This window comes from Serinus canaria, chromosome 2 (assembly GCF_022539315.1).
Source record: "Serinus canaria isolate serCan28SL12 chromosome 2, serCan2020, whole genome shotgun sequence".
NCBI classification, from domain to species: Eukaryota; Metazoa; Chordata; class Aves; order Passeriformes; family Fringillidae; genus Serinus; species Serinus canaria.
This window is the reverse complement of record NC_066315.1, coordinates 9,932,796-9,959,971: the sequence shown is the minus strand read 5'-3', so window position 1 is coordinate 9,959,971 and position 27,176 is coordinate 9,932,796. Positions and strand designations below refer to the sequence as shown.

Sequence of the window (27,176 nt, the reverse complement as noted above, 5' to 3'; positions counted from 1 at the left end):
ATGGTAAATTTGATTCTGTCATTTTTATGATAAAATATATTGTTTCAGTTGAAATTTTGTATTGATAATCTTTAAAATACAGACAAGTTATATACAAATTATATTAAAATTTTTAATTGAAGTAAAAAATAAACTACACATTTTGCAATAAATTGTACAACCCTGTTTCTAAAAGGACTGCAATAAAATAGAATACAGTTTGTCAGATTCCTCAGGCTGAGGTAATGCCCACTTCTTCTTTACATACTGAATGTCTATCTGTCCAGATTCCTTGGCCAGCACAATGCCTAACAATCCATTTGCTTTTTCTGGCTCTCCCAGAAGAGTCATAGTTACAACCCTGAAATCAAAAGAACAGGAGAGTGTTTTTTAATTGAAGCAAAATAAATAGAAATTGGTGCTTTCAAACATGTTTGTATCAGGTTACTTACAGTCAACTAAGTGATTCTTATTTTCTGCTCAAGCCCCAGCATGTTCTTTAGCTTTTCACCAGTTGCAACCATTTAATGTAAATATAACATGCAATTCTTCCCCCATGCATTTTTATCATCAATTTCTAAACATGGTTGTAAATTATTTCAAGCTTATAAAAATGAACAATGTTTGATTGCATTTTACAGTACAGTGTAATAAATTTTAAATTTAAAAAATTTAAAATTTAAACAATTTTAAAATTGTAGGAATTTCTTCAAAAACTAGCAATGGTTTGCTACAGTTAACAAGTATACAAGGAAAACTTTTAGTTAGAGGGATATTCAGCAAGACTAACTTCAGTCAAAATTTAGCTCACTGTAGTTTGTTTCCACACTATCAGCAGTTCACAAAATAGAATTAGAAAAGCAAATTCCAATGACCATTTAAAATCAAGGAAAAAAAAATCACATAACAATATTAATATTTTGTTAAAAAGAGAGCACATACCTCTCTGATGGCATAGTCTGCTTGGCCACAGGCAACAAATCATTTTCCAGAAGATCCCAAATGTAAATATTGGATGATGCATCCAGGGCAAAGAACACAGCAGGTCTTGTTAAAGCCCACTGCAGGGCAATAATTGGCTGGCCCTTAGTGCTGCCATTCCACTGCATAAGGGGATACTCTGATGTCATCTGGTGCAGTCTAATACTTCCATCTGAACAGCCAACCTACACCACAGAAAAAAAAAAAAAAAGCCTTCTGGAACAAAACAAACTAAGCAAGAGGTAAGAAGTGGTGTTTAGGTACATGACTTACTGCTGGACTTGGCAGTGATAGGTTAAAGGCTGGACTTAATGATCTTGGGGATCTTTTCCAACCTACATTATCCTATTATTCTATGATTTTTTTTTGTCACCCTTCATGGCAGATCTGAGTTAGTGAAATCTACTAACACATCTAATTAAATACATCAAATTAGAAATACTCCCTCAGCAAGTTAGAAAAAATGAAACTTCTATTAAAACATTTTCATACCAAAAATAGTGGCTTTCCAAAAGGGAAGAAATCAATTGCAGTGATGCTTATTGATCTCAGTCTGCTCTCCTGGGGCCTGAACAGCTTTGGAACAACTTTTAAATCGTGTCTTGTACCATGGCCTACCAGACCCTATGAACAACATAAAGATAATTAATTAAACAAAACAACAAAAAAGTTGCATTATTGGTATTACAGGAAAGAGTTAAATAATTCATGAGCTGATACTTTAAAAGACCCTTAATAGCTAAAAAATTTTAATAGCTAACAGATTTTAAGAATATAGGCTCAAATTATAAATTTTATACAGTCTACTGGTAAAATTCCAACTAAGTAAGACAGCTTACAAATGAAAAAACTAACAATGAGATGAATTCCAGGATGGTACTCACAATGTTTGTTCCAACAATGAAGTGATTGGGATTAGAAGACAGAAATTTAATATTCAGTGTCTGTGGTATTCTCTGGCTAATATCCTTTGGGAAAAGGCTGAGGAAAATGGCAAAGGCAAAAGAGGACATTAACACAGCTTTTGTCTCCTAAAGCTGTGCAAGTACATACAGAAACTCTTTATCTAAAATGTCTATGCTTAGATCTAGGAAGCAACGTGTATTAAAAAAAAAACACAGACAGAAAATAATGTATAAAGTATAAGATATATAAATGTATAATGTATAAGATTTTTAAATATATCTTATGTAATAGAAAATTAGCAAAGTATAGGAAAAATTAGCTTTGTGAGATAACATATGTAAAATTGTAATGCCCCAGTTTTCCTACCTGTTACTCAATTCCATAGTTGAGCTATGTACTAACTTCACTTTCCCTCCAGGAACTAAACCTAAAATTATAAAAAAAAATTATTTTAACTGATTTAAATACTTTTCATTAAAAAAAATTCCAATCAATAAATTAAATTGTAAGGTAATACATAAAAGGATATTTCATAATTAGTTTCCTGCAGATACAGACTTTGACATGTAAGAATCTCACATCATTCAGAACTATTTGCTTCAGAATTCAAATCTGAAGAGTCACAATCTTTGACAGAAACAGAAACATAGTTACACTTTTCTTTTTCAGCACTCTGTAAGACTCAATTCTAGAAATAGTTAAACTGCACATTTATGTTACTTGGATCTTTGACAATGAATTACAGGTATGAGATAATGCAATAATGGATCCACAAAGTTGGTCTATGTTACTTGTTAGCTGAGAACAACATAAACCATGCAAATCCTTCAAAGACAATAATTTTTGAAGAGGAAAAAATTTTACTGCTGGTTGCAGTAAAAATGTGTCAACACATGACCACAGTTTTAAAATGTGCCTCTCCACAGACACAATACCCATCTTTAGCAGCTTAACATAGTCTGACATTGCACATGAGCTTATAGAAACTGATCCAAAATTCTAGTTTGCTGGCATTACTTCATAGTTTATGTATCTTCAAATGTAAAAGGATTTTAGTCACAGCCTTTTCCAGTTAGGTAAGCACGGAAGTCTAAATTTGTTTAAAGAACAAAGAATGTAATTTTCTCCATCTGCATAACTCAAAAAGGGCTGAATAGACTTGGTTTTTCAGTGTTTCCACAGAAAACTTCTCATGCTAAGTTAAGTATCTTACCTAAAAAAGAGCTTTCAGGACAATTCTCAAAATGGAGAACAGGCAACAAAAAAAGCACTATAACAGGTTTGGTTAAAACTAAAGTACAAAGAGGAGGTCCAAAGACATAGAATTGCACATCCTTTGGGAAAAAAAAAAACCAACTATTGACAACACAGAAAACTACTCTGACATTGTAAGAAATGTGTCTGTCCAGTGGCAATTACCAATACAGAATTAGCAGAAGAGATTTAGAGAGCAGTGAAAATTATTCTCCTACCTAATCAATAACTCCAAACATCAGCTATAATTATTCAGAATAAATCTTTTCCTCAATAATTTTGCCTTCTTCTAAACTACTTCTTGGCATCACTGACTCTTCCTCTCTCTTTTAACTTCATAGTCTCAAAACTGGAGCATTTTATTCTACCTCTAACAGTAGTACAGTACTCACCTAAGTCAGTTTGTGAACCAGCTAGATCTGCTTTCTGCAATTCAACAACTACCTGAAAAGTCAATATTTAACATTAATAAACAATCAATATTTACCAGAATTCAAAGTTGTAATAGTAAGTAATAACTCTAAAGGGCTGTTTGGAGAGGAAGGTCTAACATTACAATAATTACAGGTAGATTTTTTAGTCCCTGTCAATGCCTGCAATTCTAAAAATAGCTTCACATGCCTGCTGGATGTTCCTGATGGAAAGCACAAGATGGAAAGCTACATTCTACACTTAATTGCTAGTTGGCATCTTGTTGGTTTGGTCAGTTACAAAAAAACACCTTAAACAAGGAATTGTAACACATTCCCTGCGCTATGCTATACATGAATAAAATTAACTATACATGAAATAAAAAGGGAAGATCATTTGGCCTGAATCTGTTGCTACTTCAGTTACTAAAGCAAGTTAAGGCTTTAAGGAACTTGATTACTGACACAGACGTGAAATACTTTTATCCCTTATTATTCACAGGTTCAGCAGCTGAACCAAAGCTGCATCAAGTAAAAAACCACTTAAAACATGTGATAGAAAAGTTGTAAGGACAGTAATTAAGAGCAGCAGAGAAAGTGCTTTAGGCAAGGAAATCTTATCATCTGATTTTCACTTTTTATCTCTTTAACATTTGTTTTATATAAATTAGGAATTTAATTTCTCCCCTACATTATCATCTCTGACACCACTGTGATTTTACAATTAAAGTAGGTGGGTGAAAGATGACTGAGGACTAATAATGGACTACTGGAAATATTTGAACATGTTTCTATTAAGTAATACAATTTATTGCCTTTTTTCATAAATTCATGTACCTGTTAATACTTTTGCCAAAAGAAAACATTACAGGGTCAGATCAAAACTTTTAAGGAGAATTCCAACAGAATGGTTAGTGTTGTTGTACTTTTCAGGGAAGAAATTCTCCTAAGAAATTCTGAATTTGGGTTGTTGTATTTGAAGTATTTCATTACACATTATACTCTCTCTTTTCATACATACTCACCCACATATTGAGGATTCCATTTTCATCCATTGAAGCTATCTGAAATGGAGGGCTTGACATTTCTATGGAAGGAATGGCAACAATTTATATTCATATATTGACCTTCCTCCTGAACAATAGCAAAGGATTTGAAACATTTCCTACATTAATACCTCCTCTGAAACTTCAACAATCCTCTCATTTGCATAAAAAGGGAAAGTGTCCCAATTCTACCAAAGGGAAAAAAAGGCATGAAACTTTCTTTACTGACAGGGTGGTCAAGTATTGGAGCAGGTTTCTCAGAGAGGTGGGCAATGCCCCAGGCCTGTCAGTGTTGAGGAGGCATTTTGCACATTTTAACTTGGTCAGCCCCAAACTGATCAGGCAGTTGGACTGGATGATCCTTGTAGGTCCCTTCCAACTCAAACAGTCTGTTCTATACCTCTGTCTATTCCAGTATGTGCAGCTTGTCCTACCAGAAAGGCAGATGATCTCAGTCTGCATCTTTTTTAAAATGTCTGGATTCTGTGTGGACTTTGGAAGGGAACATAAAGTGAAACAGATGGAATCTTGTAAAACCTGCAATAGGCAGCACATTTCTTCAAACCACTATGGATTTCAAAGTACAAATCTGCAATGGAAGTGATAATGTCTTCCCTAGCACACTGTCTGAGAATTTGAGGATGTGAGGATTAGAGTTTCTTTGCAAAGGTTGGTCATAAAAAGAACAGGCAAAAGGCACAGGAAAAGCCACCAATTACAACCACACATTTTAAGTGGTTTCAGATATAAGCAAGTTGCTACACTGACTCAGACAGGGATTTTTTTGGACATTAGAGAAGCACTAAGACTCTTCCAAACACAGTTTTTGAGTGATAACTGGTTTTATCATGGAAATATGGTCTAGAAAGCAGAATTTTTAAGAAGCACACAGCCACATCTGATGTGAAGCTGCACTGAATGAACATTACATAAAAATGAGAGCAGAAAACAAACATGAATATTGCATGCAATTGATACTACAAACAACTTAAGAGGCAGACTGGGATTACAAACTGGATTTTGGCTATGATATATTTGTTTCACTAGATACCTAAAGAAAGGCTCAGATTGATGCTAAGAAGAGCAGTTTACATACCCTCCTGATAAGAGAGCCTTGAGAGCCCATAACTGTGGTCACTGTTGAGAGAAGTTGAGACAGGTTCCACTGCCAATATGGGGGAGGTGTGGTTTACTGAGTTTAGGATGCCATCTGTAAATGAGAATAATGACAGTTAAACATAGTACTTTCCACAACAAACAACAAAATCTTAATCACTTTTCAGCTTACAGGAGAATGATGATTACAAAGAAAGAATGGCAAATAATGAACTTTGCACAAGTCCCAAATACAATACTGCAAACTGCTAAATTAACACAATACTACTAGATAAATCAGTGTTCCAATACTTCTATTCAGTTCTCATTTTCCAATGACTGATGCACCATTTATGCCACTGTACCAGACACTTCATTAAAATCTACCATTTCAGGGTTAGCATAGAAAGAATTATTTCAAGCTCCATAAACAATAGGGGCAGAAATAAATCACTGCTTACTGTAAAAGAAGACAAAATTGAAGAAAAATTACTCTTAGTAGAAAATATCCTGAAAAATCCTGAAACAGTATTCACCACAAGAAAATACGTATTTGCCCTTTAATAACATTTTAAGGCTAATGTGTGTTTAGAGTAATTTCAATGTGTGTTCTTTGTCAGATACTCATGATTTCTGGACTTGGCCTGTGCACTGAACTTAATCTCATTTAAGACTGAGGGCATTAAAGCTTCCTAAGTACCCAGCATTAAACCTGCCTGCTTACATAAGCAACTGCATGAAACTCTACACATCCATTTGACTACCAGCTTGCAACACAAGACCAAGTATCTTTGACCTACTAAAAAAATTAAAAGTCTATCTATAACCAACTGTTTACTTTTACATGGCTGCTGCAATTAGAGACACTTGTGAAGAAAAGAGGATTTTGTAAATGTGTGTAGTGGGGTGTTTTAGAAAACTAGTAGTACAACAGCCAAAGTTAAATCAGAAAATCATAGCATGGTTTGGATTGGAAAGGATATTAAAGATCATCCCATTCCAACCACCAGCCATGGGCAGGGAGACCTTGTGCTGGACCAGGTTGCTCAGAGACCCATCTAGCTTGGCCTAGAACACTTCTAGGGATGGGACATCCACAACTTCTGTGGGCAACCTGTGCCAGTGCCTCACCAATCCCACAGGAAAAAATGTCTTCCTAATAACTAACCTAAACCTACACTCCTAATAAAATTATTTCCAAAACTGTTGTTATATGTTATTCTTCACTCTAGGATGTCTTGCATGAACATTACAGAAACATCAAGACTTAGATGACCATTTCATTGTGCACAAAGTGACTGACCAGGATGCACAGATGCTCACCTGTGGAAAATGTGGGAACTCTAAATGTCCACTCAGTTTCAGTGATCATCATACAAGGGTGCATTCTTGAGTCTTCTCGAAGATCCCACACCAACAATGAACCATCTGCTGTGCCAGCAAAAACTAATGTTGCTTTACTGGGACTAAAGCAGCAGCACATCACCTGTAAAACAGTAAAAACATGCAGGGTTGATATTATGATAAAGATCAATGGTTTGATGAGCCTGAAATAGGTTTGTGAGCATGGGAACCCAGAAAATACAGATCACATGTGTTTATGTCAGATGGGAAATCTATTTTAAAAGGGAAGTAGGATATAAGACCTTCAGCAGGCCTTCCCTTTTCAAAACAATCTGCTGTCACAAAGCTGAAAGAGGTGACTCAACTGTATGGGAATGATGAGTAGAGAGAAGTTCTAACAACATCTGAACTAGATGTTTACTTCTATTCACTCTTCAACCATGAAACAGGGTCAAAATTAAACAATCAAAACAACCAACAAAACACCATGACCATCACTACAATCTGGTTCTGGAGCACAGAATAGAACAAGAGCAGTCTTTGTTCACTAGGCTCAGATGTGTTTCTCAGAAGATAGAAGATGGCACATTTTGAAGCAACACAAAAAACTACCCCATGTAAAAAAAATCTTTAAATAAAAGTCTTGTAATGGATGGACAATATACAATCTTATTAAAACATACCTCTGAATCACATATTAGAACTTTCTGAGGACTGGAGGGCTGCCAGATGTTCCAAACACATATAAGGCTCTTTCTGCTCAGCAAACCCACACCTGCCTTTTCAGGTAACCCATGAGCAGAAAGTAGTGTCTGCCTCTGAACTTGGGAGACATACAAGCAGGGGATTTTTCGGCCTAAACCATTAAAAAAAAAAGCCAAGAAAGAAAAGCAATAAATGAAAAATCATATTCAGCTGCTATAGCAACAAACAAACTAAGATGCAATTATGAAGAATATTTCCATTAACACTGTGTTGCTTTTGAAACTATACAATAAAAAAGTAGGGACTAGAAAAGGAATTCAAAATACTAGAAGTAGGAAGCAAAAAGGAAGAGAGTCAGGAAATTAATAGAATAATTATTCTGGGCATAAGCAAGCCAATCTGATCTGATGTCAGTATATATACTGAAAATTAATCTGAGTCTCAAACAGGAAACAGCACAGGCCAGGCTTTTTTGGTTTTCTCTCCATCTAACATGTTAATGTTAGATGGCATAAGGTTCTGTGTTATAATAGGCTTTCCTAACATAATTACAGGGGCTCTATTTTTCACTTTTCAACTGAACAGCTACTGTTTATATGGAGAAGATATAATTGCTTTACAAATATATCAGACTACACTGTCTCTGTTGAATAACCTGCCTTTATTTGTAACTTTGGCCCTACTGCCAGCATAAAGAGCCCAAACAAATTTACACCCCTTCGGATGGCCCTTCAACAACAGGAACAAGAAATTACACCCATCATGTTAATTGCTGGGTTTATTTCTGGTAGGAATAGGTGGAATATATTTCTTGTACGATGCTCTGATGTTCCCTATGTGAAACCAATCTGCACAGAGTTCCAGCAAGATTTGTGCAATAAAGGGAAAGTGGGGTTTACATCATCTGTATGTGCTGTACATCTGTACATCATCCTGATATGTGCTGTTTGCACAATAATGATAAAGAACATGGCACTTGGCATAAGAAAGAAGAGATCACTGTGTACACTAAAAGGTGTAGAATAAAGTTCCCTTACCATGGAGGAATGGCTGGTTAGTATTTAACTGGAAACAGCTATCACTAATAGACAGACTGGTTTGTCGAGATCTTAGTTTCCTGGGTTGTGTTGCAACTTGATCTTCCTCTAGCAAAACAGCAACCACCTTTCAAACATAATTACATTTATAGAAATAAAAGGGTCATCTTATCTTCCAGCTTTGCTATTTGTAGCTTTCTAAAGTTACGTGGATTAATTTCATAAAACTTTTATCAACTGTCTTGTTAATTTTGTAACTTTGCAAGTACAGCTTTACAGACATAAAAGTTTCACAGCTCTGATTCCATTCTTTTGCATAGAGATCTTTCTCTTTGATAACAAATATTATTCAAGTAATAATTTAAGTTAGTCAGAACAAGAACTGTAAGTGATTTACCACACTGTATACTTATGCAACCAGCTCAAAGGGATATTAAGGATATAAGTGTACCTGGCATGCAGACCGGAGAAATTTTGCTAATCTTTGTGAATCAATTTTAGGTGTTGGAGCTCCATTCACTGATGTATTCTGGCTGTTTATGGGACCTATGAAAAACAGAAAAACAAAAAAACAAACCTGAGGCTTCAAAAGAGAATCAGTTAAGAAAAGTGTAAGGATAATTTAATTTTTAAGCAAGAGGACAGTGGCAGGAATTAACTTATCTTCAGAAATAACAGCGTTGAAGGACAAGATCTGTTGGAGACTCATTTCTGCTGCCAATAGAAACATCAAGCCAGAAGGAAAAACGGTTTCTGCCACTTATTTTTCATACTTTCTACATGAGGATTCAGAGTGCCTATGTCAGCTTGCTATCAATGCAGCCTGCCACTCTACAGATTCTCACAAGTAATGGATACCAAAGAGAAAGTTTATATGACAGGCACTCATCTATGAGTGAGCAAGATAAAAATGTTCTTCACCTCCAGATACAAGAGCACTTTCTCCTGGATGCTGTGTCCATTTCTCCAATGTCTCAACTTCCTCAGTCTGAATGTCTCTATCAAGATTGTCCTCATTACACTGAACATATGCCTAAAGTAGAAAGATTAAATTATCAATATATGGGGTGACACAGCTAAGACTGACAGCACATAACTGAATAGAACTCAGTAATTTTAAAAGTGAAATTTAAAGCTCAGCCTCTTCTGTTTGTGAATTCAGATCTGAGCATACTGACACACTGTCACTATTTCATGCATGCACATTTTACCACATTTCACACCAGAGTGCTAAATAAATAATAATGCAAAAATACAGAACGTCTTCCTAGGCATGTAAACACCAAACTCAGCATATCTGGGGACACTGAGCCACAGACAGGCAAAAAGCCCTTTAGAAAATGGGGAAGAAAAATGAGAGAGTCGTCTTCTAATACAGAAAGGAAATTGCCTATCTGGCCAAAAGTTTTGAGATCATTGCTTTATAGTAATTGAGGCTTAGAGAACAATATGATTAATTTATTACCTTATGTGCTGGTAGCTTTAGCAACTTTAATTTTTAAGGAAAATTCTTTTCCGGAAGGAAAATCAGCCCTTTGAGGATTGAAACATTACTAGGTATTTGTTACCCACCTGCTTAGTGTTCATTTTACCAAAATTCCTGATATACATGTCGTACTCATTGACAGGGGGCAAATCCAGTAATGAAAAACTAACTGAAAAATCCAGGTCAATTAGTGGGAGAAGTTCTGAAGTCCGTTTCCTTCAGGATGAATTACAAGAGAGAAACACAAAAAATGGTTAAGAACAAATATTTGGTATTCCTAAAGAAAGACAACCTGATTTTGTATCTAACAATCCTTTAATCTATGGGAATTGAAGTTAATTTCAATTAACTGAAATTGAAATTAATTACCAGATGAAATTAATTAGCAGATAAAATGTAACAATAGAAATACACAGACTATTGTTTAGAGTTTTCATTGACTGTTACATTGAGATAATGATCATATTTGAAAACACAGTACTAATTGCAAATGTCAAATGGTTTATTACGAAAGCCAAACTGCCAAAAGCTCAGCAGATCATCTTGCCTAAGTATTCCAAAGCTGTTCTGTGAGGTAACAGATGAATGTCTCTTTCTTCTATAATTAGGACAGTGGCTAATTCTCCTAAACTCATTTTATTAACTCACATCACTCATATGTGTACATGCTTTATAAAGATCTATGATATCCTAGCTTTGTTACACATTTGCAGGAAAAGACTGACAGTCCTTGTCACAATTCACATAACTATCTATCTACTTTAATGCCATAAAGCTGTTAAGATATTTCATTTCTAAAGTGAACTGCTTGAATTACACAAAGATGTCTGCTTACAAGTCAATTCCAGGCTCTTGCTGTAGTACAGTTTTTGATAATTAGACAGTTTTTGCAGTCTCCCTTTCTCTCTTTTGCACTTGCAGGTCTTTAGTGTACTTAAAAGTGATACATAAATACAAATCAGATAAAGTTATGGATCTATAGCAACTCCATATCTAAACACTCTTGCAGTTGCATTTGCTAGTTAGAGCTTCTTGCTGAAGCAAGTTGGTATTTGAAAAGGGAAAAGACTAGAGCAACAAGAGCTAGAATTTCATCAGTATTTTAAAGTGAATTTTTCTTTATGCATAAGGACAATTTTCACATCTCCTTTTTTGCTACTTGATGACATCTATTGCATATTCTTACCCACATTTTACTTTAACTTGTGCTTCCTAATGTATCATCTCTTCGCAAACATGGGCATAGATTGCTGAGCTATAACTCAAACATATGAAACTTGCTTACTAGTTTCTAAACTTAATGCTACATGCAGATAAATCCTTAAAATAAACTAATGAGTTTGTATTTATGATTTACAACTCCCAAGTGCCACAACTTATTCATGGGATGCTTACAGTCTATTTACTGGTAGTAATGTATTATCACAACATTAAATTCCACAACTCCTTCCTCTTCCCATGAACATGCTCATTATCTTCAGGCTGTGTATGCTGTCAGTATACACACAGAGTTATAAACATAGTCATAATCAGTCATGGTACTTAAACAGCAGAGGCTGACAAACATTCCAGAAGGCAGTTCTCCAGAGATACCTTCTTAATCCATCTCTACAGTCTAGAGAGGAAACCTAGACAATGAACTTGTGTAAAATTTGAGTATGTAGTTTAGGCAATGTGAATTAAATAACTTGGACAATAAAATCTCCCTTATGTGAAAATTAGCCACTGATGTGAAGCCATGAAACAGTGGAGCCTGGTATTAACAATGACATTAAATAACGTTGCTTTGTGCATCCAAACATCGTAACAGAAAACTGGAGATATATACAGTGCTTCAGACAAATCTGGAGCTTCTGTCAAGTTCCACAAAAAGCAGGCATCAATTTGTTCCTTTAAAATACAGAGATGTCTTGGGTATCTCAAATCTAGATCAATTTTAGATCAGCAATAACATGTTTTTACAGCAATTGATATTATCCCTGAAAGGGAATGTGCTATTTTGGCAACTATATACACCATATATTCTTGATTATTTCAATAAGTTACAGTTCTGCAGAGACCTCATGGTAGTTAAAAGACTTGCTCTTTAGTACTTTAAGTCAATATCTAATAAATGACTGAAGAATTACACAAAGAAATTACAATCCTGGAAACACATTCTGTAATAAAATGATGCACATAAACTGATATATAGATACATTTCTCTTACAAAATGACTTGAAGAAATAGCTGTAAATTATATATAGTTAAAAACTAATTACTGCTAGTCAATAAAGTATTTGATTCCATAAGACTCAAGTTTATAAAATTCACATACTTCAAATATAATGAAAAAAACTGCATCTCACATAGTGAGCTGCCATTTTTTGTGGATTATTTAAAATACACTTACTTCTGCTTACTGGCCACACTTCGGCTGCTTTGTCTTTGGTTTGCCATTTGGAAATCCATGAATATTCCACAAAAAGAGCTTCTGACAGAACAATCTTGCCTTTCTGTGATATTGTAAAACACAGTGTTACAGTTCACACTTAAAAGTGCATGAAAATGTTAAGCAGTAAGTCTAAAAAGTAACACAGATTTGTTACAACACAGCTACTGAAAGTTCCTGGTTCACATGTTACACAAAGTGCTCTATCACCATTTTTAGTAAAAAGAGTTTAACATCAGCAATGGGCCAGCATATGGTCCTTACAATGGTTCTTTATCAATCAATTCAAAATGACTGACCAGTGAAATTTTTACTTTAGAAGACTTATGCAGAAAGTGTCTCCTTTCTCCTGCCATCAGCAGGTGCCTTGATCCCCTGTGTACAGTAAAACACTCTGTGATCAGTTCTAAAGATTGCATTCAAGTCACACAGACTTCACCATGTGCACACTACACCTCTGAGTAAGAGCTCAGGGAGAGGAGAACCTCAACACAGGCTTAACTAATATCCTTAGATGAATAAGGAAAACATTGAAAACTTCCTTGAAAAGCCACAGTTAACAGATCAAGAACAACAACTGATTCACATCTATCTTACTCCCTTTCCTGGCTAGGTTGTAGCTAACTGACCTTAAGATCCAACTTCCTGCCAATGGTGCTTCACTTCCTCAAAGGATGACTGCCTTTTTAGGCAATACTTGTAAAATGCTTTTTAACTTATAAAAATAATTGCCAGACTCATCAACCACCATTTTAAGCAAAAGAGATCAAAAGTTCATCAAAAAAAGAATGTGTTGTGTAATTAAGAATAAACCACCAATTGTTACAATTCTGAAATTTAAAAATCTTTATCAATTCTGTATTGTTCACTAGATAAATAATAATTGCATAAATCTTCTACAAGAAGAAATTCAGTATGCTGGTTCCTGCTGCAATGAGCATTAACTGAAAATCTATTGACAGAGTCAGAGACTCTTCTAGGCTAGAAAAGACTTTAAGACATACTGTAAAGATTTACAGAAACTTCATGTTATTCTTCCTTTCTGTAATAACTTTGAGCCAGACTAAAAAACTATTTAATATTCTTTTGCACAGTGATTCTATGTGGTTGTTCACTTCAGTGCAGACTTCAAAGGAGAACCACAACTGTACTTAAATAAGCAGCTCTGGAACTCACAGGTGTCAGATCAACTGAATATCAGGCATTTCAGAAAGAGCTTGCATTTTAAAGTGATAAAGTGCTATATACTTGAGTAGTATTGATATTTTTCTTGCCTTCCCTCCAGAACAGTTGCTTCAACTTTGCTTAAAAGAAAAAGGTGAATTTAATGCCAGCGGAAGCCCCAGACTGTTCCAGCACTCCTCAAGTTTTCAAAATCCAGACTCTCATATGCTCCTCTTACCCAAAATAAGATGTATTAAATGTCAGTCTGTACTTTTTATATTGCACAATTTAAATGATTAGTAATGTCTATGAATCATTTAGTAATGTGGACGTTACAGTGCTTACCACAAATCTACATGATTCATCCTGAGGACCAGATTTTAGTCTTTAGCCAGACTGTTAGAAAAAGTGGCCAGCTGACTTGTAAGTTGGATGTGTTACTCATACATTTAATATAAAAAGGCTGGTATCTAGTCACATACCCATGACTGGCTCTTTTTTTTCATTTTCCAGTTTCTTTGGCAATGGATTAAAAATTCTATCATTTTCTGCGGTAATTGCTCTTTGAATTTCTTCAATTTCTGATGTTCTGGAAAACTGAACCTCTCTTAGGTTTTCTTCTGCATCTCCTACTTCACCACTTTTGTCTTCATCACCTTCAAAATCCTCTTCATAGACCTTTGAAATTAACAGAACTTCCAATACTTGGTAAACACAGACTACAGATGCATTTTTCAAGATCTTTTACAGACATTATAAAATGTCAAAATAAAAACCTCATACAGATATCTATAAATCCTCTGATTGAAAGGCATTCTAAAATAACTGAAAAGAAAACAGCATCTCTTGATTCTGCAGTAATTTTAATCAAGAGAAGATAAGCTCAGTGTTGTTCTACAGTGCCCAAAATAGTCTTTTTATTTAATATCCTATAGCAGACACTATAAGTTTAGGTGAATTATGTGTTCTTTAAAGAAACAAAATAAGTGTTCAGTGGCATAAATGCTACAGGGATGTATGAAGTTGTTTATTTGACAGTTTTAATTCAAGCTGTTCTTTAATGGCAGGCTCACATTTACTAAACTGCCACTCCCTGTCTATGCCTAAGGGTCATCCTTTAACAAATTCTCAAACTAAGACAATTCATGACATGCTAAAATAATCACCTAAGACACATGAACAAGTCTTAAATGTGCTAATTTCTCTTCACTGAATGGTAAAGAGCTACTGCAGTGACCAGCTCAACAGTGGAAATCATCACTCCTGCCATGAGTGGAGATGAATTCTACCCTCACTGAACAGTGATTCTAGTTCAGCTCACAATGAAAGCACATCCCACACACTTTTGTATCTCAATAACTTTAAAGTAGGCAAAAGAGAGCTAAAAAAGAGAATTAAATTAAACAAATGAGTGAAATGAATGCTATGTGTCAATACCTTTTTCCTATGATATTTTTTCAATGATAAATGAACTGGCGCTTTTTATTTTTTATCTGAAATTACTAGATCTGATTATTTAAATAATTCAGCATTCTTCACAGAAAGTCATTTAAATAATTGAAATCCACAAATGCAGAGAAAATATTTTGTGAAAACTTCAACTGAAAAAGCAAAAGTTGGTTCCCAACCTCTGATGAAAACTAACCAAATATATAGCAGAGAGTTTCTACATAACATTTTAATTACTCACTATCTACTGTTAGCCACATTAAGGTCACAGTCACCAAAGAAATAACTAAAAGCCATGAAACATCCTGTTTATTTCTGTGAAAAACGGTATTCTTTATTTTGATACTTAAGAATTACTTCAGATAGACAGCTGTATACTTTTACTTACTTCAAAGTCGTCTTCATAATTCAGTGAAAAATCTTTAAGTCCTGTGTCTGGATTAGAGATGTGTGTATCTTTCATTTCCTAAATCAGAAAAATAAATGAAACCATTAAATAATCTTCCCCCCAAAAAATCTCTTACCTGCCAAATCTTAGCATACAATAGATTAATAGCTGCTATTCTCAGATATTTCTACATTTTTCAAGCAAACATATAGCATATGTAGTTTACACAGATAAAAAAAATTATATTATCAAGTACTAATTACTGAATTAAACTAATAGTACAGGAAGAAAAACAGACCTCAGCCTCATCTTGGGAAGACCAACTGTTTTTCTAAAAGTATTTTTATTGGAAAAGACATAAAAACTGCTGTGTTGCCTACAAATTCATTGATGGTTCTAGCAACAAAATAAGATTGCCCTACACTTTTGAGGACTAGACAAAATTATCCCTACACCTAAGTTATACTGGGGGACTCACTCTGTTAATAAAATAGTGCACATGTTGAAACCAGGAAAGGAGAGACATGCATGTACCAGGAGAACAAGATAATTTTTATACGTAAATAATTTTGCTAACATTGAATCCTCTACTTTATTTACATGGAATAAGATTTATGGTATCCCTGCAATAACTTTAAATACATTTCCTTTCTCTAGACTATTAACTTGATTAAAATAATGCCATTTATTTATAGCAGCTTCCCTGGTTTCAACATTTGCAGTGTTTTATTAACAGACTGAATCCCCCAGTATAACTTAGGTTGTGAGAAATTTCTCTGATTTCTTCTGCCTGCAAGGTTGCAGATACTCAGCAGTAACTAATTAATATAGTTTAATTCATATGATTTTTAAATAAATCCTTATTCCATTTAGTCAGACCCCTTTAGTAACACACTCAACAAAGGTGAGTGTTTATTAGCTTTTAGGCTACTTTGTAGTTTTTATTACCTATGATCATCTCAGAAAATGCCTAGAGAGCTGTCAGCTTCATTAATAATGAGGATGCATGTGGTACAAATATGGTTTTTACACACTAAAAGCCTCCACCTGTCAGTATTGTCTGGGTTCCTACTTTCAAGAATTTATAGAGAAAATCTATATATTGTCAATACAAAGCAGGATTAGGAAATTATGCTGGAATATTTTGAAGGCTGCGGCACTCAGAGCAACAAAAAAAATCAACAACACAGAATGCAAATCCCTGGAATTTCAGTGCTCTTGGTGAGTAAGGTCTTAGGTAGGAATTTCTCCCTCCTATGTTGTCTCCTATTATCAATGAAGACAGAAGATAATAGAAAAGGAGACCAAATAAAAGAGAACTGAACTGCCTATTTCTCTCCACAAACTAGAAATGAACTTTAGGTTCTCACCACAGAAATTCATACCTAAAGATGACCTGAATCAATGAGTTGAAAATATCACAAAAGTTCTTAAAATTTTTATGGCAGAATTGGGCTGTATCTGCACAGACTCTTCCAAATAAACCCAAGTCTATACAGCTTCAGACTTGCTGAAAATTTGGTTCTGTCTGAACAGGTCCATTTAAAAATATTAAAAAAATAATTTCAAAATATAAAAATAATTTCCTCTTCCTTAGTTTTACCTCTTGTCTTGTGTCCACGTCCTCTGTTCCAAAGAGTTTTCCTTTATCTTTTACAGTTCTATTCAAAAAGAGAAAAACAATTTTATTGGTAAACTCATAAGAAAGCAGTTCTACTTCAGTTTTGTTTTCTGTGGATTGTTTGTTTTAGTAAAAACAACCCAAGGCTTTTTTCCTGAAAAAGAAAAAACAGTTGGAAATGTCCACTTAACTGAAATATTTCTACAAGTATTTATATATATATCTATGATACAAAAAGATAATGAAACAACCAAGTGATTAACCAGTAAAGAATTGAGAAACTTTGTCCAAATTTGACACCTCTAATTGCATCAAAAGGCAAGAAAAGTAGTGAGGAAAAAAAAAATCTTAACCCCACACATTTATCACTTGTATTAATATCTGCAGCAAACCAGAGATCAAGATCAGATTGGTGCAATATGCTCAAAAGCTATATATCAAAGACTGATTTCAAACCTGTTTTTTCATTCAGGGGTCTTATTTATGGGGACAATACAATCAGGGCTGTATCAGAGACCAGGAGCAAATCAACAACAAGCTTTGCTCCTCAAAAATTTATTTGATTGTTTTATACATAGAGAGTATCAAACTTCAAGAAGAGAATATTTTTACTTCTTATGTGAGTATATACTGCTGTTGGGATGGACAAACATAGGAAAAAGGCAACAATAGAAATTAAAATTTGGCTGGATCATGTCATAACAAACTGGAGTGACTCAACATTAACAGTGCCTGAAGCTGAACCAGGGTTTCATGACATCTCACCAAACCATACTGCCTTCCCTGCCATCCAGGAATGGCTAAACTCTATGCACAAACAATGACTCAGCCACAGCCCCAGCAGCAACAGCTTCAAAACATTGCCTGAATATCCAACACTGCTGCCACAGCTGAGTGCTGCTGCCAGGCAGCATCTCAACATGTGTATTCTGAAATATTTAATTTTTCAGTTTTGTATAGGATCACACTTTCACAAATTCACTTCAGCCAAAGTGGTTTGTCCCATGCTTAACATTAACAATACTCAGCCACTGGTAGTGACCTCACTGCCTGTGTCCCCAGAAGCAAACAGCCCAGACCTGTATTGAGCCAGGAAGCTAAACTAGGGTCTAAGAGAGAGAATTGCAACCAACCATGTACCCAGAGAATTAGACTTCAGAAAGTTGTGTAAGAATTTTGTAAGGCTCAAGAATTAAAGAATTAAATACTAAAATATACAGGAAACTTCTCTAAGATTTCTATTTGCTAGTAATAAAACTTAGAAATATAATGCCAAACTTGAACTGACCCTGCTGAGGGTATCTGGAACTTTTCCTTTCATATTCAACTGCAAACTTGCTTTATATATAAATATAATATTTTAGATACCATCTAGGATAGAAGCTGAATATTGATACTCAAATCAAACTAAACAACAAAATAAGAGTCCTGTGTAGTTCATCATGAACCTTACATGCGTCCACATGACTACATAGTGAATTTCCAGGTGGTAAAATACAGCATTTCTATCTCCAAAACCAAGTGTCCAGATTATTATATATGTAGTTTACAAGGACTGAAAAATATCTCTTGCTACCCTGATGAAGAAAAATAATTAAAGGAATACAAATGCATATATTTTTATCTGAATCATCTTAGAGGCAACACACAGATTTTTTTGTAATTGCTGTATTATTGGGCCTATGAAAAAACATTATCCCTAGATATGTGAGATTAAGAATTTATGCTTATTGGTTTGGTGGTGACTGAATCTTCGTAGACACCACCTAGTATGTAATTATTTTAAATCTCTGAATTTACCTTACAAGCTGATGGCTCATTTCTTCTTGAATCCTCTCCTCCTTTTTGTATTCACTATTCTGTAAAAGAATATTCCTGAGTCAGAAATTCTGGGAGGGAATATGTATATGACCCTGTATTAGTAGTACCTTGATCAAACAACAAAAAAGGTTGCTAATGAATTGTTTCAATTATAGACTATTTTTTATTTCAGTCATTGCTTGGAAGATGCTCTCAAAAACTGGTAGGGCCTAAGGGCTGACCTTGGAAGGCTGTGGCCAGCCTGTTCCAAAAATGAGACTTTAACAGTATGTACTACAATTCACACAAACTGGATGGAGGGACAACAGTCTCAGGCACTTTTAAGCCCCAGTAGAGGGACTTGACTCTTAAATTCTGTATTATGAAGGTTCGCTTAAGTTTGGAAATGTATTCAATAGGTTGTTTAAGACAAAGGTCTTTGTCTCTATCAGACCAGAAACAGAAAACAAAATATAACTCTGGGACAGAAGCATCAGTGTGTGTGCTCTCTAACAGCAACCTGAGTACATTTCCAAGGAAGTCAAACATTGAGCAAGCCCCTGATAGACTTTTGCTGTGTGCTGCAGTCAGTCAGTTACAGGAATCACTCGTGGAGGGCCCCTACACTTAAAATTACTCATATTGCCACTAGAAAATATATTTCTGAACTTTGACTTCAGAAGCTTGCACATCTTTACCCTTTAGGCAGCAGAAGTAACTACCCGAGACCATCTCAACTGTTGGATATCTACATGTCTACAGAAAATTCATTTGATTTTAAGAGTTACAAATTACTAGAGATTCCTTCTCTCAGTCTTGTTGAATAAATACTTATAAAAAATCAGTAAAAAAAAGACAAATAATTGATTACGTCTCTAGGATATAAAATCATGCTCTATATTAGAAACTTAAAAGATATCCTATGGCCTCAGAAGTAGAGGCAAACCCCACAAATATAAAGGGTCTATATTCACTTGCCTACTTATGAGTTGGATAGATGTGCTCCCTTCATAGGGAGCTACATAAAAGTAGCATTTATTAAAATCTTTTTTGCTATAAAGGCAGCCAATAAATTTTAATGGACCTCAAGCCTTATGACATCTCCACTTTGAAGCATTTGCAAAAATTTCAAAAGTCATAACAAGAAAGAATTTTATGAATAAAAGATGTTTCTAACATATAGGCATTTTTTTGGTTCAAATTTTATGGAAGGAATCAATTCTGAATTAGCATACTTAAATGCAGATGCAGTGTTTTCATCTACCACTTTAGCCTCAAATTTCAGAAAACATTGACTTAAAATCCTAGCATTTTTATCATTCCCCTATTTACAATATACTAATAATTAAAGTAAGTGATAAGGTAATGTTTTAGCAAAACCTACCCTTAGATCATATTTCTTTCTTTCCTTTTCTCTACTTTTTATTCTCTCATCAGCTTCTGCTGCTGGCCCTTCTCTGTCTCCATGGGAAGATTTTTCTTTAGATCTCTTTGATTTATGTTTTTCTTCCTCTTCCTTTCCATAATGTTTATAACTTTTCTCTTTAGAAAGCCTCTCTTTTTCTGTCCCAGCAGAATATTCTTTCTTTTCTCTGTGTTTTCTTTCTCTCTCTTTATCCAATTCTTGATGTTTCTCAAACTTGTGTACACGTTCACCTTCTTCAACTTTGTAGGCCAAAAATTTTTCAATTTGCTTTCTTAAATCATTATCCTGCAAAGAGGAAAAAAATATTAAATGTTTAAAAACTTCTCCAAGACAGTTCTATCTTCTATCCAGATTTGACCATTAAAATGATTGAATTTTCAGCACCTAATCTTTGTGTCTATGGATCTTCCAGACAATTTTTTCATTTCCTATGATAACAAGTTTCAAGTTTTTATGGCTGCACTTGAGATTCTGGTATTTCTTCTAGGACACTACACACTTTGCTACAGAAAATTCTTTGAATTATATGTTCTTCACACAAAAAATTAATTATTGTCTACAAGGTGGTCTAAAGTAGGATGTACACTCATCAATTACCCTTGCAATAAGGGCATAAATAGCAGATGGAAACTTTTGATGTAGCTGTATCAAAAGTAAGCATTTTTTGCTATGAAAATTTTATTTCATGTTTACTTAAAAAAATGAGAATAAAATATGTCCTTAAAATTGGGTTGTTGAGATATATTTTGTTTTTGTTTTGTACACATCACCTTACTATTTATGCATCTCTTGGATTTCTTGGGAAACACAGTCTGATCAGATTTCTTCATGATTCTACAATTTTATCTTATCCTGTTGTGGAAACACTTCACTAATTTCCTTTACCTTCTGTGCTTTATGTCTTCTTTCTCGCTCTTCAGTTCTTGCTTTTTCCTCCTCTAGAAAACAGATGTATAAATTAGGGAACAGATTTTATAATATTCCAACTCTGTAAATAATTAATTCTAGCATGTAGAAAATAGGATTTTAGCAATGTGTTTTCTCTTACATAAGATCTTTATAAAAAGGAATTCTGTTGAAATTCTCTCTCCAAAGCTGGTTACTCCTCCTTCTCTCCTAATGAATCCCTCCAGTCTTGTGTCATGGTAAGAGTAATGACACGTGCTACTGATTTCAGCAATCACCCTGCAAGTGAAGGGATCACTCAGGACAGAGTGTCTAGGCACTGACCAACCAAACCAGTAATGTTCATCCTCTCCTCAGAGGAAAGGAAACAAGCATCTGAATTTTTTTACAAGCATCAAAATAAAACATGCCAGCAGGTATTCACACCAGCTTGTTTTATCCTCTCTGCACAGATGGGGTATGGTTTCAGAGTATTCCTATCTAATTATCAAATATTTCCAAGTACAACAGCAACCCAAAGTTACTTACCCAAACGATGCCTGATTTCTCTTCTTCTGTGGTGTTCTGTATCTCTTCCTTCAAATGATTTCAGATAATTTAGTGGATCTATTATCTCATATGTCTTGTGCTTTTTGTCTCGTTCTCTATCAGTGTCCCTGTCTTTATGTTTTAGTACACTGTGTCTCTCCTCCAACCACGACTCTTGAACCTTATCTTTGTGTCTCTCTCGGTCTTCTCTCTGGTGTTCTTTTTCCCTTTCTCTCTCTCTCCTTTTATCCCTGTCCCTTTCACTGGATTTAAACCTCTCTCTCTCTCTTGTTCTCTCCTTGCTCTTCTCTCTGCCTCTGCGTTCATATCTGTAAGGGTCTATGTCATGAACGCTCCTCTCTCTCTGCAGTTTCTTTTCTCTGTGTTTTTGGTCTTCATTTTGACTATCTGGTAGTGCTGCCTGAAAGAAAATAAAAAATGTATCATTATAATTCAGTAATCTATTTTGATAGGAGTATATTCATGTGGAAAAAATATACTGGATTACAAAATATGTATTTAATTTCCCAAATGGTATTAAAATGCTGATATAGTTCTAGGCTTACTTTGTAAATACTAACACTATGTCTGTGCTTATTGAGAAAAACCTAACAAACTGAATAACAATAACACATATTGGAAAACAGCTTTTAAAAAATACAACACAAATTTAATGTAAATATCAATGATGCAACTGACTGCAGCCTAAATGCCTATTTGACCAGGGGATAATGTAATTAACCAGTTTAAAAACACAAAACAAACATGATAGATGATGATAATAAATACAATAGATAATATACATTTTAGGAAAGTGAATAATATATATAAAGCAGAGCTGTCACTTGGATTTGGGTGACCAGCAAATCAGACCCCATTGACTGCTGTGTGATTACTCTAACAATGCACTCTTTCCATTTATCTAAGTTAGAACAAAGAGTAACTCTTTATCTTTAGACCACCAATAAATTCTAGTGCTGTAAGGCAGCTTAACATCAAGGCTAGCAGAAATAAAATAGATCCACCTTTAGATGTTTCCTAAGTTCTTCTGATTTCCAAGTATCTTCTTTGGTTCTTTTCTAGAACAGAAAAGCATAACCAAGTAAGTAACCAGGTGGTTGAGTAACCAATTTGCAGAGAGAAGTAACTCATTTAACAATGAATCATATTTCCAAGGAAATTATCAAGGCACACATGGCAAGTCTCACTGAAAGGATCATGCAAACAATAATTTAATTTAGCTATAACACCTATTTGCAGTAAATATCTCCTTCCTGGACCTGGAAGAAGCCTGAAGCTCAGACTGCATGTGTAAGTTGACTGCACATGAAATATTAGTATGTAGCATTGAAGGTAAAAAGTAAAAAGATAATGAAACTAATCAAAGTACATGATTGTTTCACTAGAGTGCTCCCTAATAAAATGAGTTATATTTTTTCTTTCTGCATTTGCAGAGCTCCTCCACTTGGCTGCTTGACTGCTGCTATAAAGACTTAATAAAAAATTCATATTGTTTGAGACCACTAAGGGAAAGGAGGAATTTTAATCTATTGAATATTTGAACTAGTTCATTGGAGGATGATGACCATATCCAAAGTGACATGACCAGGCTATCCTTATTCTCAAATTTAGACTTGGCAAAAGCTACTGAAGATTAACAAAATAATCATTGATAAATATAGTAATGATGAGCTGCACTGGTGGAAGAAAATAAACATATGAATTTTCTTAAGTCAAGATTTAACAAAGCCTCAGAAACTCAACAGAACTTGTATGAATGTTAAGCTGGAAGGGAGGATATGGATGAGAAGAAAGCAGAATGCTGTATTATAGTCCCAAACAGTAACCTATTTAAAATCTTGTTTTGGATTTAGACAATATTTAGGTATGTATCAGCAAACAAAGATTGCTAGTGATGTTAATAGCATTAACTCAGCATGACAAACAGAGAACATCAGATGAGGCCGCTACAGATTTATTCCAAAGCTGAGGCAAAAAGCACACAGCACACATTCACAGGTGGTTCTCTGGCACCCAATAATATGCATCTGTCGCTTTTCTGGGGCCAGCAGTTTTCACCTGCCCACCACAACCAGAAACTGTTGCTTTTGTCTATGATTTTCCACTTAAATCTCTGCTTTTGCAGAAGTATAATAAACAAACAGGGAAAATGAGATTTTTTATAAAGGGTTGAGTCCTTTGTCCCTCTGTAAGTAAATGTCCACACAATAAGGTTTCAAACAAACTTTCAAAGGATTTCTTGAACTTCCTCACCTGTCTGCTAATTTAGAAGTACTTATATACTCATTTAAATCCAGATTAAGATTTGTTACTTAAATGGTGCTGGGGTTTAGCTTAATTCATAGACCTGAGAGCATTCAGCCCACACATTTACTGAACTCAAACAGTTCTATGAACGTTTTCACCAGTTAAGAATCTGTCATTTAATCTAAAGATAAAGCAGCCAGTGGAAAAAGAAAACTTGTTGCTTTAGATAAACTTTAAAAGAGATCGACAGGGGTTTGTTTCTTCACTCATAATTAGAAAGATAAGAGGTTTTCAGAACATAATGTTTTTAAAAAATTTAAGAACTCAGATAAATGTGATTCTAAAGAAACAGAAGAACAGTAAGACAAAATTCAGTCTTTCGTTTTTAAGCCAGAGAAAAGTACTTTATTTTTCGCATGTAAACATTTATCTTTCTTATTTCCAGCACGAGCTGCCAATCCGAGAACCCTCAGACAGGTAAGAGCACGGCTGATAGAAGCAGCAAAAGGAGGGTTCCTCACTCCGTGTGGCTGCTCCTGCCTCTGGCTCTTTGGCACTCCCACAGCGACACACCTGAGATATTTCAGATCAAAGCTGAACTTTTCCATCACAGCTCACCGCTTTGGCACCTCTGCTTTAGCCACTGAAAACCTCACCCAGTCACTGATGCTAGCACGCGCATGTGGCTTTATTTCCTTTATTCCGGAGTTCTGCAAACCTTCAATAATTGAACACCTTAATGCAGGAGTTACGTGTGTTCCCGAAGAACTAAAGCCCGGCAATTAGCGGTTACATCAATTATTAAACACCCTTTTTTCTAGAAGGTGAAACAAGGGGTATTTCCGTAACCAGCGATGGCTGGTTACCATAACCCCTTCTGCAGGAGGATGCGGGGCTGGTACAATTCCCCCTCAGCCTCGGGATATGGATTCCCTCGCTACGCCTCTTGCGGGGGCATTCGCCGCCGTACCGACCAAACAAAGCGACCCGGCAGGCCCCAGCAGAGCCGCGGGGGGTCTCGGGGGCAGCAGTCGAGGCTGCAGCGCTGTCCCCGGCCCCGCCGAGCTCTCCCGGCGCTGCCGCTCACCTTGTCCCCGTCCATGGGGCCGGGAGGCCGCGTCCGCCGCCGCGGGCCGGGACCGGGCGCTGCGGACGGGCCCGCCCCGGCAACCAGGGCCGGCAGCCGCGCGCCGAGCGATGGATGCGCCGGCGCCGCCTGCGGGGCGGCATGGCCGCGGGAGGGGCGTCCCGCTCCGGGCTGCCCGTGGGGACAAGGACTGAGAGAGTCCGGCGGTGCAGCAAGGCAGGGAGGTGATCCTGCTCCTCTCGTCAGCCCTATTGAGGGACATCTGGGGCTGTGTTCAGTTCTGGGCTCCTCAGTGCAAGGGAGACAAGGAGCTTCTGCAGCGGGTGCCAGCGGAGGGTAGGGAAGGAGATGAAGGAGCATCTCTCCTGTGAGAAAAGCCTGAGGGAGCTGGCTCTGCTCGGCCTCAAGAGGAGACAAGTGACAGGGGACCTCGTCAATGTGTATAGATATCTTGGGAGGGTGCCAAAAGGATGGACCAGGCTCTGCTCGGTGGCTCCCAGCAACAGGTGATGAAGCAATGGGCAGAAAATGAGGCACAGAAGCTCCACCTGAACATGAGGAAGAACTTAACTGGGCAGGTGACTGCACTGAACAGCCTGCCCAGAGAAGTTCTGGAGTCTCGTCACTGGAGGTATTCCAGAACCATCTGAACACAATCCTGGACCATGTGCTCTGGGGTGACCCTGACTGAGCAGGGAGGTTGGACCAGATGACCCACTGGTCATATTCTAATTTCAATAACTGTAGGACATGTGATTGATGTACTCTTTGCTGAAAAGAGGTGAGTTAATGACTTGTGATGGAAAGAGCAGGTGACCCACTGTGCTCCCTTCCAGCCTCACCCATTCTGTGATTCTGAGCTGGTGCCCAGCTGGGTTTCTGCAGGTGAGGGCTCAGACCCTGTGATGTGGGGATGGGGGACACCTCCCCACAGCCCTCAAGCACTGTTGTTCTCTGCAGCACTGACCTATTCTAGGTGGAGTATGTCATGAAACCATTCCTCATCGTGGCTGACTCACTTTCAATAAAGTTGTGCACAATTACTGCAGGGCAAAAAAACTGTAAAAGGGAGTTATGCTTAATCTGCCATTTATCCAAATGCTGGGTAGAGGTAGGTATGAAGAACAGTTGTATAAATAAATTAAAATGCTAATAATATACCCCCAGTGACAAGTACTAGAGCTGATTTCTGCAACAAAGCACAAGTGGCAGCTCACCAAACACACCTGGAATGAGCTCGATGGTTGCCTGCAGGAAAGGTGTGTGCCATTTCACAGCAAATATTTACAACCCATTAATACGTGCAATTTAAAAGACCAAGTGAAAATTTCTCTGGGTTGTTTTAACTTTGTTGCCTCTTTTCAGAGTGTAAAAAAAAAAGTTAATGTGTAGCTGCTACTGCTAATATTGATGAGTGTAGGAAACTGGCTACGGGGGGTGGGAAGGGGGAGAAGCAAAGGAACAGGCATTTTTGCATTTGAGAAACATTCTTGCCATAGTTCAGTGGGAGCTTGTGGCTGACTTCAGAGGTAAAATTTAACCCCTTATACTTGACATAAATAGTCTGTTGACAAGTAGGTACAAACCAGTGATACCTTGCCTCATATTCATATCTCCAGAATAAATTAAAAATTTTGTAAAAGTTTCCACTTGTCCAAACTGTGAAATATTTTCCTTTATTATGTAGAAGAAAAGTAAATCAAGTATGCAGTTATGAGCAAAAAAAATCCCATCTTGATATTTTCTTGGAAAAACAAAACAAAAACACTCACAAACAAACAAAAAACCCAAACACACCATTAAATGTAAGTATGACTTTTAAGTGCTAAATTATATCCACTAAATATAAACATCTATGGATACTA

At 36.0% G+C, this 27,176-nt stretch overlaps 1 protein-coding gene across 1 annotated transcript; it reads right to left on the bottom strand.

Moving 5' to 3' along the window:
- Window positions 1-25,573, bottom strand: DYNC2I1 (dynein 2 intermediate chain 1). The gene is given in 25 exon segments (XM_050971434.1): window positions 1-340; window positions 922-1,145; window positions 1,453-1,584; window positions 1,845-1,941; window positions 2,233-2,293; window positions 3,513-3,564; window positions 4,556-4,617; window positions 5,673-5,786; window positions 6,995-7,157; window positions 7,699-7,871; window positions 8,758-8,884; window positions 9,209-9,303; window positions 9,679-9,790; window positions 10,330-10,459; window positions 12,636-12,738; window positions 14,321-14,516; window positions 15,676-15,753; window positions 17,279-17,336; window positions 19,097-19,155; window positions 20,481-20,807; window positions 21,408-21,460; window positions 21,957-22,377; window positions 22,982-23,035; window positions 25,312-25,476; window positions 25,478-25,573. Coding segments are annotated over 25 exon segments (3,324 nt in total). The 3' UTR covers window positions 1-168.
- Between the last annotated feature and the right edge of the window lie 1,603 nt (window positions 25,574-27,176).